At 43.7% G+C, this 20,000-nt stretch overlaps 1 protein-coding gene across 3 annotated transcripts in view; it reads right to left on the bottom strand.

The window, feature by feature from the left end:
- Nucleotides 1-20,000, bottom strand: part of LOC143276575 (carbohydrate sulfotransferase 1-like) — a 65,343-nt gene that overhangs the window by 12,092 nt on the left and 33,251 nt on the right. Inside the window, exon 1 of one of the 3 annotated variants that reach the window (XM_076581166.1) lies at nt 5,933-6,052. The exons of the other annotated variants lie outside the window; for them this stretch is intronic. Coding sequence (XP_076437281.1) covers nt 5,933-5,947 — 15 coding nt within the window. The 5' untranslated portion in view covers nt 5,948-6,052. Of the gene's footprint in view, nt 1-5,932; nt 6,053-20,000 lie in introns of those variants that run through there. 3 annotated transcript variants of the gene reach the window in all.

Here is a 20,000-nt window from a genome sequence, read left to right as displayed (position 1 = left end):
GTGTAAGAGGCATATCACACACACACACACACACACACACCATATCATGTGTAGCACTTAGCCCATGGATACAGAAATGACGTCACATTCATACGCCATTTAACCCTCCCATGACCTATTCACGTCAAAGCTTGTTCCAAGCTCTCTTGTTCTTCTTATCCTTCATCTGCGTTCGTGGGCTGCAACTCCACGTTTGCTTGAACACATGTACGTGTGGGATTTTACGAGTATAACCGTTTTGTACTCCGCCATGTAGGCAGCCATACTCTTTTTTCGCGGGTGTCGGCTATGCTGGTTATGTTCTTGTTTCCATCACACACCGCATGCACGCAGACACGAAAGGGGTTCAGGCACCAACAGGTCTGCACGTGTGATGCCCTGGTCAGTGGTCAGCGGTGATTCGTGCTTAGTCATGGTCAGTTGTCAGTAGTGCTTAGTAGTGGCCAGCGGTATTCAGTGGTCAGAGGTGGTTCACGGTCAGTAGTGGTCAGTGGTCATTGGTGGTTAGTAGTGGTCAGCAGTGGTTAGTAGTGGCCAGTAGTGGTTAGTAGTGACCAGCGCTAGCCAGTGGTCAGAGATGGTCAACGGTCAGTAGTGGTCAGTGGGTCATTGGTGGTTAGTAGTGGTCAGTTGTGGCCAGCGGCAGTCAGTGGTCAGAGATGGTCAGTGGTCAGAGGTAGTCAACGGTCAGTAGTGGTCAGCGGTGGTTAGTAGTGCTCAGTGGTGGTTAGTATTGGCCAGCGGTAGTCAGTGGTCAGCGATGGTCAGTGGTGGTCAACGGTCAGTAGTGGTCATTGGTGGTCAGTAGTGTTCAGTAGCGGCCAGCGGTGACAAGTGGTCAGCAGTATTCAGTGTTCAGTAGTGGTCAGCAGTGGTCTGTGGTCAGTAGTGGTCAGTGTTCAGTAGTGGTCAGTGTTCAGTAAGTGGTCAGTAGTGGTCAGCAGTGATCAGTGTTCAGTAGTGGTCAGCAGTGTTCGATAGTGGTCAGCAGTGTTCAATAGTGATCAGCAGTGGTCAGTGGTCAGCAGCGATCAGCGGTCAGTAGTGGTCAGCAGCAGTCAGTGTTCAGTAGTGGTCAGCAGTGGTCAGTGTTCAGTAGTGGTCAGCAGCGGTCAGTGTTCAGTAGTGGTCAGCAGTGGTCTGTGGTCAGTAGTGGTCAGCAGCGGTCAGTGTTCAGTAGTGGTCAGCAGTGGTCTGTGGTCAGCAGCGGTCAGTGTTCAGTAGTGGTCTGCAGTGGTCAGCAGCGATCAGTAGTGGTGTGCAGTGGTCTGCGGTCAGTAGTGGTCAGCAGCGATCAGTGTTTAGTGGTCAGCAGTGGTCTGCGGTCAGTAGTAGTCAGCAGCGATCAGTGTTCAGTAGTGGTCAGCAGTGGTCTGTGGTCAGTAGTGGTCAGCAGCGATCAGTGTTCAGTAGTGGTCAGCAGTGGTCTGCGGTCAGTAGTGGTCAGCAGCGGTCAGTGTTCAGTAGTGGTCAGCAGCGATCAGTGTTCAGTAGTGGTCACCAGTGGTCTGCGGTCAGTAGTGGTCAGCAGCGATCAGTGTTCAGTAGTGGTGTGCAGTGGTCTGCGGTCAGTAGTGGTCAGCAGCGATCAGTGTTCAGTAGTGGTCAGCAGCGATCAGTGTTCAGTAGTGGTGTGCAGTGGTCTGTGGTCAGTAGTGGTCAGCAGCGGTCAGTGTTCAGTAGTGGTCAATAGTGGTCAGCAGCAGCGGCCAGTGTTCAGTAGTGGTCAGCAGCGGTCTGTGGTCAGCAGTGGTCTGTGGTCAGCAGTGGTCATGTGATGACCTGGGACATCGGAAACTTCTCCCCCCATAACCCACCGGCTGATCCGAAACCTGTGATCGAGCTCAAGACTCTCGGTGTAAGAATTCAGCGGTCTAACCATTCGGCCACTGCGTCCGTTGTTTCCCGTCCAGAATCATTAAACTAGTTACATCAATTAAATTGAGTCATTAATTGAGTGAATGATGTTGACACCATAGACCCCACACACTCTCGTGAGTTCTTCCATCTTTTCGTCATATGTGTGTCAACATTAATAACGAAAAAGAAAAATAATGAATCGATATATAAATGAATGAATGAAGAAAGAAAGAAAGAACAGCAGAGGAGGCAACGGCTGTCCTAACTATCTGGGTAAGGGTAACTGCTGTCCCGACTATCTGGGCGAGAATTGGATTATGGAGAGTGTCTTGCCCCAAGTTATATCCCCCCGCTCTCTCGGCCAAGAGGGTTTTCGGACAGTCGGCGTTGGGATGGTTCCCAAAGGCCACTTAGCCCCCAAGGCTGCAGCACTAAGAGCCAGTGCAATCTTTCGTCCCAGTTTGAAAGTCATAGTCCTTCACAAAGAGCCAGTGCAATCTTTCGTCCCAGTTTGAAAGTCATAGTCCTTCACAAAGAGCCAGTGCAATCTTTCGTCCCAGTTTGAAAGTCATAATCCTTCACAAAGAGCCAGTGCAATCTTTCGTCCCAGTTTGAGAGTCATTGTCCTTCACAAAGAGCCAGTGCAATCTTTCGTCCTAGTTTGAGAGTCATTGTCCTTCACAGAAGAGTAAGCTGAAAATGACTTCCCATTGTAATGGAGAAACCGTTGATCTTACCTGTGAGGTTATAAAGCAATATATCCCAGTACTTTCAAACTGCATTGAAACACAATCTAGCAGGTACCGGTGTTAGCATTCACAACGCATGAGACACGATGTTATAACTCAACACAAACGCATCATACTGGAAAAAAACACAACCCACGTATTACCATGTATGGTTATGCATAACAACACACACACACACACACACACACACACACACACACACAATGTGAAACAATAGCGTTGAGATAGGAGCTTAAAGACGGTCAAAACATGTAATAAAAGAGCCTGCTCAAGTCTCAAAGGTGTATACATGTTCAAACATATCTGCACGGACATTATCAAAACAAACTTGCGGACTATCTATCTATCTATCTATCTCTTTGTGTGTGTGTATGTATGTATGTATATAGGTAGGTAGGTAGGTAGGTATCTATGTATGTATGTATACACAGAGAGAGAGAGAGAGAGAGAGAGAGAGAGAGAGAGAGAGAGATGCTTCTCAGTGCTGTAATCTTCCAACAAAATTACCGTAGTTTAATATTGAAGGGTTTGTACTAAATTTCACAGAAGTATCAACATACTAAGGCGAATACTTCATTTCAAAACTAACTTGAAAAAGCCACATAGAAAACAGTTAAATGTTCGAACATTTTCTTCATGTGTGATAACGACTGTCAAGTTTTTTAAAAAAGTTTATCTCGTTGCAGCTCTAGTCAGATTTAGACTTTCTTATGCTTAAGAAATACATGTAACTGCTAATACAAACTCAAAAAATTATTACAGTGTGTGGACGTCAGAACATTTACAGTAATATATTATTTCAATAATAATAAAAATAATATTTTATTTTTTATATAGCGCTATAATACAAGCATAAGCAAGCTCTAAGCGCTTTACATTTCAGTACCTAAAGTGAAACAAAAAAGCATATAAAAAGTAGTAGAAACATAAAACAGAATCATTAATATTATAAAAACAATGCATAAAACTCACAAAGTAACATACTATCAAGACTACAACTGTTACTCTCCAACACTCACACTAACACACACACGCACAGACACAAACATGATTAAACGGCTGAGATGACAGCAATTTTCACTTAAAATACGTACATGTAAAAAGGAACATAACTGTAATCTGTATGCCACAGGTTTTTTTTGTTTTTTGTTGTTGTTTTTAATAAAAATTGTAAAATAAATTTTTGGATAGAAAAGGTAAAAGGGGTAAAAATCGGGTCATTCTCACTTTCGAACCACACCATCACCATCCATCTACCCACCCCCATTCTCTCTACTCTCCCATCACACATACTCACATTGCCATGGGCATGGGACAACAGCACTATTTGAGTTATGACAAGTATTTTTTAAAGAGATAAGTTATAAGATTTTCTTTAAAAGTAGGTAGATGAGTTGTTTGTCTGAGAGCAATAGGCAGATAATTCCAAGTTGTTGGGCCGAAGACGGAAAATGACCTCTTTCCACAGGAGTTAAGGAAGTATCGGGGAACAGTTAGCTGGGAGGAATCAAGAGACATTAGCATCAAACGTTCATGTTGTTTGTACAGAGAAATTGATGTGCGTTCTACCCCTTAGTGTACACTGTACAATAGCTTCTTCAAAGTGGGTACGTATTCGGAGCTCTACTGTCGAAAATTCTAATGACAATGAAAAAAGGAATAGATCTGACGTTTAGCATAAAAAAAAAGAGGAATAACTTCTTTAATAACAATAGCCACGAATACTTTAGAACAAACATCAGAACAAGAAGAAGAGAAAAAAAAAGGAAAATAGGAAAACAAAGAACTAATGTGAACTGAAATAAGCATGCTTCAATGCTGATTAGCGTTGACAGCCCCCCTCATCCTCTCCCCACCACACACCCTTTACCCTCAAAACCACCTCCACACACACACCCCTCCCCCCAGAACTCACACACACACACACACACACACACACAGACATACTTCCCCCAATTCTTCCCCCTCCACACACACACACACACACACACACACACACACACACACACACACATCCCTCCGCCAACCCTTTCCCCCTCCTCCACACACACACACATCCTTCCCCCAACGCCCTCTCTCCTCCCTCCACACACATACACACTCACACACACACACACACACACACACACACACACATCCTTCCGCCAACCCTTTCCCCCTCCTCCACACTCACACACATCCTTCCGCCAACCCTTTCCCCCTCCTCCACACACTCACACACATCCTTCCCCCAACGCCCTCTCTCCTCCCTCCACACACACACACACACACACACACACACACACACAACACACACACACACAGACATCCTTCCCCCAACCCACCCACCTCCTCCACACACACACACACACCCTTCCCCAACCACCCCCCTCCACACACACACACACCCTTCCCCCAACCCCTCCCCCCTCCACACACACACACCCTTCTCCAACCCCCCCCCCCCCCCGCCCCCCCCACCACACACACACACACACACACATCCTTCCCCTCCACCCCCTCCACACAAACATCCTTCCCCCAACTCTCTGCCCCTCCACACACACACACACCCTTCCCCAGCCAACGAACAGTAGTGATCACTGGTCTGTTAAAAATTAGTTGATTTTGGTTAATAAGTAATATCAATAGACACACGAATTGAGGTAAATAGGTTTTGTTTTTTTGTTTACTTTTTGTACATTTAGTATAAGTTGAAATTTGTTCATTTTGGTTGATTAGTAATATCATTAGACACACTAGTTGAGTTAGGTGTTTTGTGTTTTCTTTTTGTATATCTAGTCTAATTTAGAATTAGTCGATTTTGGCTAATTAGTAATATGATTAGACACATTAAATGAGTTAGACATGTTTCGGTCTTCTGGTTTTCAGTTTTCTTTTTGTATATTTAGAATAAGCTGAAATTAGTTGATTGTGGATAATTATTAATGTAATTAGACATACTAATTGAAATGTATAGGTTTTGGCCTTCAGGTTTTCTTTTGTTTTGTTTTTTTGGGTTTTTTTGGGGGGAGGGGGGTGACGGGGGGGTAATTAGCATAAGCCAGAATTAGTTGATTTTGGTTAATTATTGATATCATTAGACACACTAGTTGAGTTAGATAGATTTTGGTCTTCTGCTTTGTGTGTGTGTGTGTGTGTGTGTGTGTGTGTGTCTGTGTGTGTGTGTGTGTGTGTGTTTTGTTTTCTTTTTGTATATTTAGTATAAGTTAAGTGACAAACTCAGTATAAATACATCATTTCATTAGTGCATCTGATTATCTACGAAGTAAGAAAAAGGAGGGGGGGGGGGGGGGGAATGACGAAGACGAAGATATACTTACTCTGAATCGCGCCATCCGGAATATTCGAGATAGTTCTTCTGCTCTGTTCTTCTTTAATAAAAATTCACCTTCAGACAAAACAAACAATCAGCTCAGAATCCGAAGTGGACACACACGGTGGAACAAATCACTTCTCTCACAATGGGAACAAGGGTTACTGTTCAAACTCATAATTTGGAAGGCAGACTTTGAAGATTTCTGAAAATAAGATTCGTCAACCACACAACTGGAGAGTTCAGTTCAGTTCAGTTCAGTGGCTTTTATTCAGCGTCGATTACATGATATCAGATGAAAAAAAATTAACATCGTCGATTATGTGACAGGAAATGCTGTCGCATTTCTGTCTGTCTGCCTCTGTCTCTCCCTGTCTCTGTCTGTCTGTCTCTCTCAGTCTCTGTCTGCCCCCCTCTCTCTCTCACTCTCTCTCATACCTCTCTTTTCAGTTCCGTGTGTGTGTGTGTGTGTGTGTGTGTGAAAACGTGTATGGACGTGTGTCTGTGCTCTCCCTGTTTTAAGAGTCTTTGTTTCAGATTCATCTCTTTGCTGCTCCTGCTCACACTTCACTTCAGAGCGAGCCATGAGAGTGGAGATGCTGACATTGATACTGCAGAAAATACTTCCGGTTCCGGTTTGTGTCTGCAATCCATACATGCTCTTTGCTATTTTAATACATATTCATTAGTGTTGTTTTTATTAGCAGTAGTAGCGTCAGCAGCAGTAGTAGTAGTAGTAGTGGTAGTGGTGGTAATACTAGTAATAGTAGGAGGAGGGGGAGGAGGGGGGGATAGTAGTAGCAGTGGTAGTAGTAGTAGCAGCAGCAGTAGTAGTAGTAGTAGCAGTAGTAGGAGGAGGAGCAGCAGCAGCAGCAGCAGTAGTAGTAGTAGTAGTAACAGCAGTAGTAACAGCAGCGGCAACAGCAGTTGTAGTAGTAGTAGCAGCAGCAGCAGTAGTAGTAGCAGTAGTTATAATAGCAACAGCAGCGGCAACAGTAGTTGTAGTAATAGTAGTAGTAATAGTAATAGTAGCAGTGTTAGTGGCAGTAGTAGTAGGAGCAGCAGCAGAAGTAGTGGTAGTAGCAGCAGTAGTAGAAGTAGTTGTAATAGCAACAGCAGAGGCAGCAGCAGCAGCAGCAGCAGTAGTAGTAGTAGTAGTAACAGCAATAGCAGAGGCAATAGTAGTAGTAGTAGTAGCAGCAGCAGCAACAAACGTAGCAGTAGTTGTAATAGCAACAGCAACGGCAACAGCAGCAGCAGTAGTAGCAGTAATAGTAGGAGTGTTAGTAGTAGGAGAAGGAGGACGAGTAGCAGCAGTAGTAGCAGATGTAGTAGTGTGATGTGTTCACATATGTTAAGATCAGACATGAACGTGACCATGACATGGATGACCCTGTCCGCACAGGTGTCAACATTTTACCGAAGAGTTGAAAACTTTGCCCACTGCCGTCTGCCAGGCTGAAAACCACGTCAACCGAACCAAGCTGAACTGAACTGTACGGACTGGGTATTCACTGACATGTACACCGAAAGCTAGATAAAATAGTGAAATGATGAAAGAAATGAACTGACTGAATAAATCAAACACAACACTCACATTTTAGTGCTTTGACACGCGTCAACACATTTTCATAATTCCATGTATATATCAGTTTATTCATTTATCTTTCTTTTCAATACAAATTTCTGCTTTTCCTATCAAGGAGAAAAAGCTTTTTTTTTCTTTTTTTTTTAAAGAAAAAAAAGGCAACAACAAAAAATAATTTAAAAAATCGATATTAACACTTTTTCTTCTCAAGCTGCTGAACGCCTTTCCAAAATTTCTTCCCGCACCAATGTCTCTACACATTACAACACTGTCCTCTCTCAACTGCTGGATGAACATGCACCCCCCACTACCCGCATGCTCCCTGATAGACCTTCCGCCCCGTGGTACACACAAGACATTCGACTTGCAAAATGCAAACGTTGCCAATTGGAACGGCGATGGCGATCAACAAGACAAATCCACAATCAAATCTTCCGAAAACAAATAAATAGAGTCAAACATATGATCTCATCAGCGAAGACAAACTTCTTTTCTTCTCAAGTTCTCGATGCCACATCCACCAAATCTCTTTACTCTATTATGTCAAATCTTCTCGGTACTGCAAAAAAGACTCCTCTTCCTTCTGCCTAAACTTTATCTGAACTCCCCAATGTCTTCTCCTCTTTCTTTTTTGACAAAGTCCAGAATATTCGTACCATCTTAGACCAAATGCCTTTCCAACCTACTCATCCTGATCCTCAGTTCAACGGCACTCCTCTCCATTCCTTTAATCCATTAACTGAGATAGAAGTCCATGAAATCCTGAAAGAAATGACAATAAAATCCTGTGAGCTCGATCCTATACCAGCCTCTGTCTTTTCCCAGTGTGTCTCACAGCTTCTCCTCACAATCACCAACATTGTCAACTCATCCCTTCTCACTGGAACGTTTCCATCGACTTTCAAAACTGCAATCGTCCGGCCTCTCCTGAAGAAATCCAACCTTGACGCAAACATTTTGAAAAACTATCGACCAGTTTCTAATCTTCCATTCCTGTCCAAACTCCTTGAAAAAAGCTGTCCTGAAGCAGCTCAACAATCACCTTTGTTTCAACAATTTCATCCACCCATTTCAGTCTGCCTATCGTGCTGACCACAGCACCGAAACCACTCTCCTCCACATCCTGAATAATCTGCTGCTAGCGTCCGACTCAGGACAGATCCCCCTTCTCACTCTTCTCGACTTGTCAGCCGCCTTTGACACGATAGACCATTCAATCCTTCTTTCCCGTCTTCATTTTATATTTGGTATCAACGGCACTGTTCTAAACTGGTTCAAATCTTATCTCACTGATCGATTCCAGTCTGTCATTGTTGATAATTTCCAGTCTGAACCCGTTAAATTGAACATGGAGTCCCACAGGGATCTGTTTTAGGCCCAGTGCTCTTCACACTGTACACTGCTCCACTCGCTGAAATTATCAACCGCCATAATGTCAGTCATCATTCTTATGCTGATGACACTCAACTCCAGAAGAGTGATACACCTGAAAAACTGTCGTCGCTCTTGCAAGAAACATCCAACTGCTTCCTGGATATTCAAAATTGGATGACTCTAAATAAGTTACAATTGAATGCGGACAAAACTGAAGCAATGATCATAGGAACTAAACAAAAACTCTCTTCCATCACAACTGACACAATTAAACTTGGCAGTACATCCATCCCTCTTTCCAGTTCAGTCAGAAACCTCGGCCTTGTCCTTGACAACACACTGTCCATGCAAAGATTTATCAGTCAGACATGTCAATCCTGCTACTCTCAACTGCGGCGCATCAGTTCCATCCGCAAATATCTGTCCATTGACGCAACATCTAGACTTGTTTCTCTCATTCTCTCTCGCCTTGACTACTGTAACTCTCTATTGTCTGGTTTGCCTGCTTCATCCATTCAGTCCCTTCAGCGCATACAAAACTCTGCTGCCCGACTCATCCTCAGAAAGAAAAGATCTGAGCACATCACTCCTCTTTTGCAACATCTCCACTGGCTCCCTGTCTCACACAGAATAAAGTTCAAGATCAGCACTCTGTGCTACAACTGTATTCACAAATCAGCCCCTTCCTATCTCTGTGGCTGCCTTCACCTCTACACTCCATCTCGCTCACTACGATCGGCGTCGGATCCACTCTATTTACGCGTACCCAGATTCAAACACTCGACTGTTGGCCGCCGTTTTTTTCTGTCTCTGGACCTTGCAGTTGGAATGAACTTCCTCTTTCGCTTCGTCAAGTCTCCACACTCAGCTCTTTCAAGTCTGGCCTTAAAACCCACCTCTTCCCAAAATAGCCTCCCTTCTCTGCCTCTTCCTTGTCTTCAGTTTCTCCAGTTTTAGGGTTATGCGTGCGTGAGAATGACTGGTGCGAAAGCGCTTAGATTTGTCTATGCACAAGATTCAGCGCTATATAAATACCATTGTTATTATTATTCATTATTATAAGAAACAAAAACACACGCACAATTTTAAACACAAGTTTCACGCATGTTCTGTTTATCTCTCTGTGTTTCAGTGAACGCTGACGACAAACTCTTTACACGTTTATGCTTATCATCATTATTGTTAGGCTGCTGTTATCATCAATATCTTCTTTTTTCGGTCTTTATCATCATAAACACCAACTATTCAGAAACTCCTGCCTTCTATCCACACATCTTACGCGCAGAAAATGCACTTTTTTCACTCCAAACTCTTACTGAATGCCTTTTTTTTTCTGGATGTGTGCTTATCGACTGGTTTTGAAACACTTCATTCACGTTCATACAGAGCTGTCACATGTCTAATCTGTCGTCACCCCATCTCTGTCTAATCCCATGGGCAATTTTTTACTCACACGTGTAAGCAATGTGAGTCTACTTAATAACCGGGTGTTCCAGATTAAACATAGTGGATGAAATCTTCACAGTCCAACCAACATTTGGTCGTAAGCCTTCCGGGTTAAGCCGTATTTCCTATCATCAACGGTTTATTTCGTTGAGGATCCGAATCCAGAAAATGACATTGTTTGGGTTGATCGCAATACCCCGTTTTTCTTGTTCACACTTAAAAAAACAGAAACACAAATTCTGGATAGAACACACACAGTGACACTAACTACGCCATCGACGTGTTTAATGCATATGACTATCTTAAAGTGGATACTGAATTAACTAGAATGAACACAAAAGAGAAATCGAATGGACCAGGCTGTAGTTTCTGAAAGCCTGTCGAACACGGATCTCCACAGATATGGAAATAAAAACGGCAACATGTTGCGGTGTGCTTGAGGCGATGACAACGTCTCCTTTACCGAGGACTTGAGATAATTTTTCACGCTAAAAAATCATGTTTCAATATTGATTTTTGATCTGCCTCGGTAAGCGCGTTTTTGCGCTGAGAGAAGTCTACTTATGCTCGACCTGATTAAGCTTGGTTCCAATCTGGTAAAATGCATTTTTTGCTTGATTGATTCATCCCAGCGTATGCTTACACTGCGCCTGTCCTCGATCAGAGACCAAGCTCTGAGCTATTGACAAACACAGAGTCATTTGCACGACAGACTGCCTACCTGCCTTTATGGGCTTATCATTCATTTCCTGTGTCCGTCAGTCAGGCGTCAGTCACACACACACACACACACACACACACACACACACACACACACACACACACATCCGCACGCACGCACACAGAGAGAGAGAGAGAGAGAGAGACACACACACACACACACACACACACACACACACACACACACACACACACGCCAGTGAAAGTTTGCATGTAAAAACAGCCTAGGGTCAGTTTAACAAGGGGGTGGTTCGTGAACCTAAAACCGGTAGCTGCATGAGCAATGCCCATGACGGGTTTCAAAATCGAATTGTCGAAAATAGTCTGGATGTAAACGTGTAGATGTGAGCCATGAGGAGGCGGTATTATCGAATTACAAATTACTTTCGATTCTCCAACACATGAGTCCTTGAACACACTCACACGTGTGTATCAGTGGGGTTGGGGAAGGGAGTGATATGAGAGAGACACGGACACGGACACGGACATTGTTTTATTGCCATTGACAATACTATCCTTTGCAAAGGAGGACAATCTATGAACAAAAGAATAACGACGGTTTCAGAGAAATTGACAGAGTAATAAATAAATAATTAATTAAATAAATAAAATCAACGTCAAACAACAACGAAATACAACATATTGTTAAGATTAAGAAGCAAAACAAAATAGCTCGACCATCCAACTTTCTACAAAGTCATTCAGAATTATAAACTGTGGAACTGACATCAGGGTAACAGTGTTGTTGTTGTTGCTGATTTTGTTTTGTTGTTGTTTTTCCGATAACTATAAGGCTCCCGAAGATAATTCCTTATTCCGCCAATCTCAAGCAAGGGCGATCAAAAGTGTACTGGTAAGGTTCATGTTCTCTAAGTTTTCACCGTTGAAAATTAAGCATTTTTTTCGAATTTCTTCATAATACTTACACACAAAAAGGAAATGAATTTCATCTTCAACTGAAGCACCACACATAGGACAAGGGACCGTGCAGTGATATGAGAGTGAGACAGACAGGCAGACAGACAGACAAAGAAAGAGACAGAGACAGGAAGACAGAGACGCTATGACGCAATGGCATTTTATTGAATAAACATGCATGTCGATTTCAAGCTCCCCTTCCCCTCGAATATGCTGAATCAAAGAATAGAAAATTGGAATCTAAACCCATCCACGCGTATTTGGATACATAATAATAGGCAACTACATGCCAGCCCACACGCACGCACGAAAATACATGTGCACTCATTCCTACAACGCCCACCGCTAAAATATCGGACATCATGCGACACATCCAGCAAACACTTTTACTGCTTCCGCTTGACAGCCGGAAACACCCGCCTCAACACGTAGGCCAATCAGAAGTCAGCTTTTTTTTCCACATGCGCTTGATTATTTTCACTTTTCTGTAAACCCATACTGGTGAAACTTCGATGCCAGCGTCTGTTCTTCATTCAAAACGAAATTTGATCATATTATTCTGTGAAAGTAATGTGTCAGATGTTGAATCGAAGCGTTGATTTTGTCTCCTTTGCATTTTCCTGGAAATGCTATTTTCGTAATGTTTTCAAACTGGGGCAAAACGCCTACAAGGTGTTGGGGCAAGACGCCTACACTGGGCGTTTTGCCGCCTGTAATTTGGAAAAGATGGTGAAGTCTTTCTTTGCGCTTCTTTCTGACATAAGGTGTTTTGCTTGAAAAATCTAAAACAGCACTGCTGTACTTGTGTATTCATACATACACATACAAACAGAAATATTCATTTTTTACAGGTCGTAAGACCAATGTGAACAAAGGGGTAGGCAATGGTAACTATAGGGTATTCAAAGTAATTTCATATTCAACTACGCACTATACATATATATATATATATTTTTTTTTTTTTTTTTTTTTTAATTGCTGGAAGTAACCTTGCAATTATGCAGTTACGACCTTTAAGCATTCCGTAATATCAATTCTAAATTAAAAAATCCTTCCAAGTGGAGTGATGGCCTAGAAGTAACGCGTCCGCCTGACATGCGAGAGAATCTGAGCGCACTGGTTCGAATCACGGCTCAGCCGCCAATATTTTTTCCCCCCTCCACTAGACCTTGAGTGGTGATCTGGACGCTAGTCATTTGGATGAGACGATAAACCGAGGTCCCGGGTGCAGCATGCACTTAGCGCACGTAAAAGAACCCACGGCAACAAAAAAGGTTGTTCCTGGAAAAGTTCTGTAGAAAATTCCACTTCGATAGGAAAAATAAATTTTAAAAATGCACACAGGAAAAAAATACCAAAGAAATGGGTGGCGCTGTAGTGTAGCGACGCGCTCTCTCTGGGGGACAGCAGTCCGAATTTCATACAGAGAAATCAGCTGTGATAAAAACGAAATACAAATACAAATCCGACGTATTTGAACAGAGCAACTGGATCTTGAAATTTGAAGGGGATAAATAAAAAAAAGGAGAATATTCATTTTTACGCAAGAATGTGTATCTCGGGCAGACAAAATAAATGGCATACGTCTTTCATTTCGCATCTGTCACACTGGACACAGAATGGGTTCACTATTGATTTCCAAAAGCGACATATGCTATTTAAAGATAGTATATTGCACCCTGAAAGGCAAAGTGCATTCATAACATGCATGCATGTGAGAGAGAGGGGGTGGGGGGAAGAGGTGGCATACGTGCAGATACACCGCCTTCAGAACAATTAACAAGTGGATGTCCATTCCCATAACCACATGTAACACCTGGGCCTTCAGTCAGCAGATCATGGCCATTCTTAATGACATCTCTCCAAAAACAGACATTCAAAGCGCCAGTGGGATAACAAAAAAAAAACACACACAAAAAAACAGAATCAGCGGCCATCATGCACCGTACAAAGCAAACATTCTCGAGAAACAGGTAAACGTCTGGAGTATAGACTGTCAACAACAGACCTCCACAATCCCCAATCCTAGCTGTGTCTTTGCCTCTGTCTGGCTCCAGGTAAGGTCCATCTTCGTGGTGTCTGCGTGGAGGTGTCTTCGTCACGTGTTTCTCGGTCAGTATCTTTTTCTTCCTTTGGTGGTTCCATGTCAGGGCCTGTCTGGTGATGCTTGACGATTTTTTTTCGCAGCGTTTGCCTGATCCATCCTCAATTTCTTCTTCCAATTCCTTTCAGCTGACAGTTATGTCTTCTTCCATAGGTAGATGCTGCTGATCTTGTGTGGCCAGTGGGTCTTGAGGATTCTTCTCAAACAGCTGTTGATGAATATTGGCACTTTGTTGAGTGTAGTTGTTTTCATCCTCCATCGCTCAGTACCACACAGCAGCACTTACTTCACGTTGGAATTGAAGAACCGAATTTCAGTTTATTCCTACGGCACTGTGGAGCTCCAGATGTTCATGAGCGTGTTAAGGCTGCTCTGGCCCTGACAATCCTTACTTTGACATCTGCATCTGCCCCGGCCTGCTTGTCAATGGTGCTTCCAAAATAAGTGAATGATTCCACTTCATCCAGTACTTTATCTTCGAGTGTGACTGGCTCAGCACCAGTTCTCGTGATCTCCATCTTGTTCCTGTGGAAGTTGAGGCCTGCTTGTGATGAGTTGTCCGCTAGTACTCTGGTCTTACACTGCATCTCCTGCTGGTTATGGGACAGCAGGGAAGGATCATCCGCAAAGTCCAGGTCATCCATCTGCTTCCATAGTATCCATTGGACTCGGATCGTTTCTTATCTGTTCTATGAATGTTTTCAGAATGCAATCAATGACAAGTAGGAAGGAAAACATAAACAGGCAGTTTTGCCGAACACCAGTCTTGACCTGAAACTGGTGAAGGACGGAAGATGAATGCAACTCTATTCGGTAAAGAAGACTTCTTCCATGAAAAAAAGTCACATGAGCAGAAGAGGAGCACGACTGAGACTAGAAAGAAATCTAGAAGAACTGCTAAAAGAAAAGTGGAAGAAGGGAACGACGAAGAAGAGGATTCGTCCTGTTTAACATTTGCATTTTTCTTTTTCTTGCGCTATGTGCATGCTGCACACGGGACCTCGGTTTATCGTCTCATCCGAATGACTAGCGTCCAGACCACCACTCAAGGTCTAGTGGAGGGGGAGAAAATATCGGCGGCTGAGCCGTGATTCGAACCAGCGCGCTCAGATTCTCTTCCTTCCTAGGCGGACGTGTTACCTTTAGGCCATCACTCCACATGTACAGTTGCACCAGCCCTCGTAAGGTGCGGGTGTAACACCTAATGTGCCTCCAATGAGCGCAAACCCCACATGTGTCCATTTAGCCCTTACTGCAATTCTAGTGACACTGATTGATTTGAAAACCTTAACAAGCACACAGAGAGAGAGACAGACAGACAGACAGAGAGACGGACAGATAGAGACAGAGAAAGAGACAGGGAGAGAGACAGAGAGAGAGAGAGTCAGAGAGAGTGAGAGGACAGAGACAGAGAGACAGAGTCACAGCGACGGACAGAGACAGAGACAGACAGACAGACAGAGACAGAGAGAAAAGGGGAGGTTTGCAACCAGTTTTGTTGATCATTTTCATTGCAGGTTTTGCTTTTCACCTGATCGTAATAGAATTGTTCAGACTCTAAGAGCGTGCTTACGTGATTACTGGAGGTATGATTACTGGAGGTAGAGTGACAAGCTGAAACAATTAAGGCTGTGTGACAGTGTGTGTGTGTGTGTGTGTGTGTGTGTGTGTGTGTGTGTGTGTGTGTGTGTGTGTGTGTGTGTGTGTGTGTGTGTGTGTGTGTGTGTGACAGAGAGAGAGAGAGGGGGAGAGAGGAAAGGAGAGAGAGAGGGAGAGAGGAAAGGAGAGAGAGAGGGAGAGAGGAAAGGAGAGAGAGAGAGGAAAGGAGGGAGAGACAGGGAGAGGGAGAGAGGAAAGGAGAGAGAGAGAGAGAGGGAGAGAGAGGGGGGAGGGGGGAGGAGGGAGTGAGAGAGAGAGAGCGAGGGAGAGAGGGGGGGGAAGGAGGGACAGGGAGGGAGAGAGGAAAGGAGGGAGAGAGAGGAAGAGAGAGGGAGGGAGAGAGAGAGGGGGGAAGGAGGGAGATAGAAAGAAAGAGAGAGTGGAATGGAGGGAGAGAGAGAGAGAGAAACACACACACGCGCGCACAAACGCATGCACACACACACACGCACACACACATACACACACACGCACGCCGCACACACACACTATTATTGTTATTATTATTATTATTTACCGTCGAATGCTCATTCGATCATCATCATCATCATCATACTTGGCAATATCCACAATATTTCCCCGTCCAGACGGAATGAGCAGTGTTCACAAGGCGTGGACAAGTTCACTGCGTCAGTCACACAGAGGAGTGGAGGGGAAGAAATGTGGATATTGCCTTATTATCATCCAACGACTGCCAGAACATGATCCACTCAGTCCTTCAACGATTGCCAACACGTGATTATCATCAACAGTAACACTTTTCAGCTGTGCAGAGCAATTGAAGTGAAGAATATGATGGATGCGTGTCAGGAACCGATAAAAGAAAGAAGGAAAGTAAGAAAGAAAGAAAGAAAGCAAAAAATAAATAACGCGGATTATCACCTGTTAAAGAAGTATGAAATACTTGCGAAGACAGGGAGGCGGAGGCGGCGGGGGGAGTGTGGGGGTGTGATGTTGTCACACGTGTAATGCAAACACAGATAGTTCTTTTTTCTTCTTTCTTTCTTTTTTTTTTTTTTTTTTTTTTTTTTTTTTTTTGCTTGAGTTATGCCCCGTGAGTCTGAACGGAGCGGAACGGAGCGGTCGAACAGCGAAATCGTTCAGCTCACATGTGCGTGCAATCTGGGGACACATCGACCAAGCATGGTGTGGATTGCTAACTTCACACAGCACGCACCTTTAGCATCTGCAGCTGCTGAAAGCTAATGTGTTACATTGACTCTCTCTGTCTCTCTATCTCTGTGTGTGTGTGTGTGTGTGTGTGTGTGTGTGTGTGTACGCTTAGTTAGAATCCCAACAACCCCTCTCCTCCCGCCCACCCCCTGCACACACACCACAAACTCATACGATGACACGGCATATGCAATACTACTACTACTACTGCTAACAATAGTAATAACAATAATGATAATAACAACAACGACGACGACGACAACAACAACAGCAACAATAATGATAATCATCATCATCATCAACAACAACAATAGTAATAATGATAATAATGATAATGATGATAACAACGGCAACAACAACAACAATAATGAAGATATTGATGATATATAATATAATAAAATAATGATGATGATGATGAACATCATCATTATCATCATGAGGAGAAGAAGAAGAAGAAGAAGAAGAAGAAGAAGAAGAAGAAGAAGAAAAATGAGGAGGAGAAGAAGAACAAGAACAAGGAGAAGAAGGAGGAGAAGAAGAAGCAGAAAAGTAGCGCTGGGGGGATTGGAGCCGGGGCGGGGGATTGGGGGGGGGTGGAGGGGGGAGGGAGGAGGTGTGTGAAGGAAGGAGGGAGCAGTGGGTATCACAGAAACCCTGACGAAACACAAGCCATATTTTTCTTACTGAGTGGAGGTAATTATTCTGAAAGCCAAGCAAGCAACAGCTGTTTGGTGTTGTTCAATGATTGTCCTGGTGATTGCTTTTTTCTTGCTTGCCGGTTGAAGAGATGCTTTTTCCCTCTGCGCGAAGTTAGCAAAGAGCATTTCCACGATCCGGTAAGGACAGTGCTTTTTTTTGCTTTTTTTTTCATTTCCAAGATCCTCTCTCCTCAACAAACACACCAACAAAGCCAGAAAGAAAGAAAGAAGTGAAAACCATCAAAGTGATGGGTGGCGCTGTGCTGTGGCAAGGCACTCTCTCCGAATTTCACACAGAAAAATCCGTTGTGACTAAAAATGGCCACCCCCTTCCCCCTCCCACCCCCTCCCCTCCACCCAAAAAAGAAAAAAAGAAACAACTCCAACAATATAATACAATACAATGAAATACAATTAAACATAACGCAAAGCAGCGTAATGTAACCCAACCCAAACCAGCACAACACACAACACCACAGCCCAACACAACACAAACCAACACAACGCAACACAATCCAACACAGCAAAACCCAAACCGACCCAATCTAACCCAACACAGCACAGCACAGCACACATCACAACAACACACAACACACCAGACCATAAAACAACACAGCACAGCACAGCACAGCACAGCACAACACACATCACAATACACCGCAACACAGCACAACACAGCACAACACACATCACAATACACCGCGACACAGCACAGCACAACACACATCACAATACACCACAACACAGCACACAACAGCACAGCACAACACAACACACATCACAATACACCACAACACAGCACACAACAGCACAGCACAACACACATCACAATACACCACAACACAGCACAACACAACACACATCACAATACACCACAACACAGCACAACACAACACACATCACAATACACCACAACACAGCACACAACAGCACAGCACAACACACATCACAATACACCGCGACACAGCACAACACAACACACATCACAATACACCACAACACAGCACACAACAGCACAGCACAACACACATCACAATACACCGCAATACAGCACACAACAGCACAGCACACCACAACACAGCACACAACAGCACAACACAACACACATCACAATACACCGCGACACAGCACAGCACAACACACATCACAATACACCGCAATACAACACACAACAGCACAGCACACAGCACAGCACAGCACAGCATAACACAACACAACACACATCACAATACATCGCAACACAGCACAGCACAACACAGCACAGCACAGCACAGTACAGCACAACACACATCACAATACACCGCAACACAGCACAACACAGCACAGCACACAGCACAGCACAGCACAACACAGCACAGTACAGCACAGCACAGCACAGTACAGCATAACACACATCACAATACACCGCAACACAGCACAACACAGCACAGCACACAGCACAGCACAGCACAACACAGCACAGTACAGTACAGCACAGCACAGTACAGCATAACACACATCACAATACACCGCAACACAGCACACAACAGCAGAGTTTCAGTTTCAGTTTCAGTAGCTCAAGGAGGCGTCACTGCGTTCGGACAAATCCATATACGCTACACCACATCTGTCAAGCAGATGCCTGACCAGCAGCGTAACCCAACGCGCTTAGTCAGGACTTGAGAAAAAAAAGAAAAGAAAAAAAGGGGGTGAATAAATAATAGATAAATTAAAAAAATTTAAAAACTACTACCACTACTAATAATATGTATAAGGCGCAAAAACATGATGAAGTCAACTATAAGCGTACATAAATAAATAAATAATACTTATAATATAAAAAGTAGTAGTAGTAGTAATAATAATAATAATAATAATAATAATAATAATAATGATAATGATAATAGATAAGAAAAAAGAAAAAAGAAAAGAAAACAATGATGATAAATAAGCAAATAACTGTAAAACATAGAGACACACATTCACACATCCACCAACATATGCATAACAGATATGCATCAAACATGCAGTTTCACAGATATAAAAGCACAGTCAAATACACAGCACACAGCACAGCACAGCATGGTACAGCACAGCACAGCACAGCACAGCACAGCACAACACAACACAGCACACAGCACAGCACAACACAACACAACACAGCACACAGCACAACACAGCACACAGCACAGCACAACACAACACAGCACACAGCACAACACAACACAGCTCAGCACACAGCACAGCACAACACAACACAGCTCAGCACACAGCAAAGCACAGCACAGCACAGCACACGACACCACAGCACAACGCAACACAGCACACAGCACAGCACAGCACAACACAACACAGCTCAGCACACAGCACAGCACAACACAACACAGCTCAGCACACAGCACAACACAACACAGCT

The sequence above is a fragment of the Babylonia areolata genome, chromosome 32, assembly GCF_041734735.1.
Source record: "Babylonia areolata isolate BAREFJ2019XMU chromosome 32, ASM4173473v1, whole genome shotgun sequence".
NCBI classification, from domain to species: domain Eukaryota; kingdom Metazoa; phylum Mollusca; class Gastropoda; order Neogastropoda; family Buccinidae; genus Babylonia; species Babylonia areolata.
This window is presented reverse-complemented; position numbering and strand designations above follow the sequence as displayed.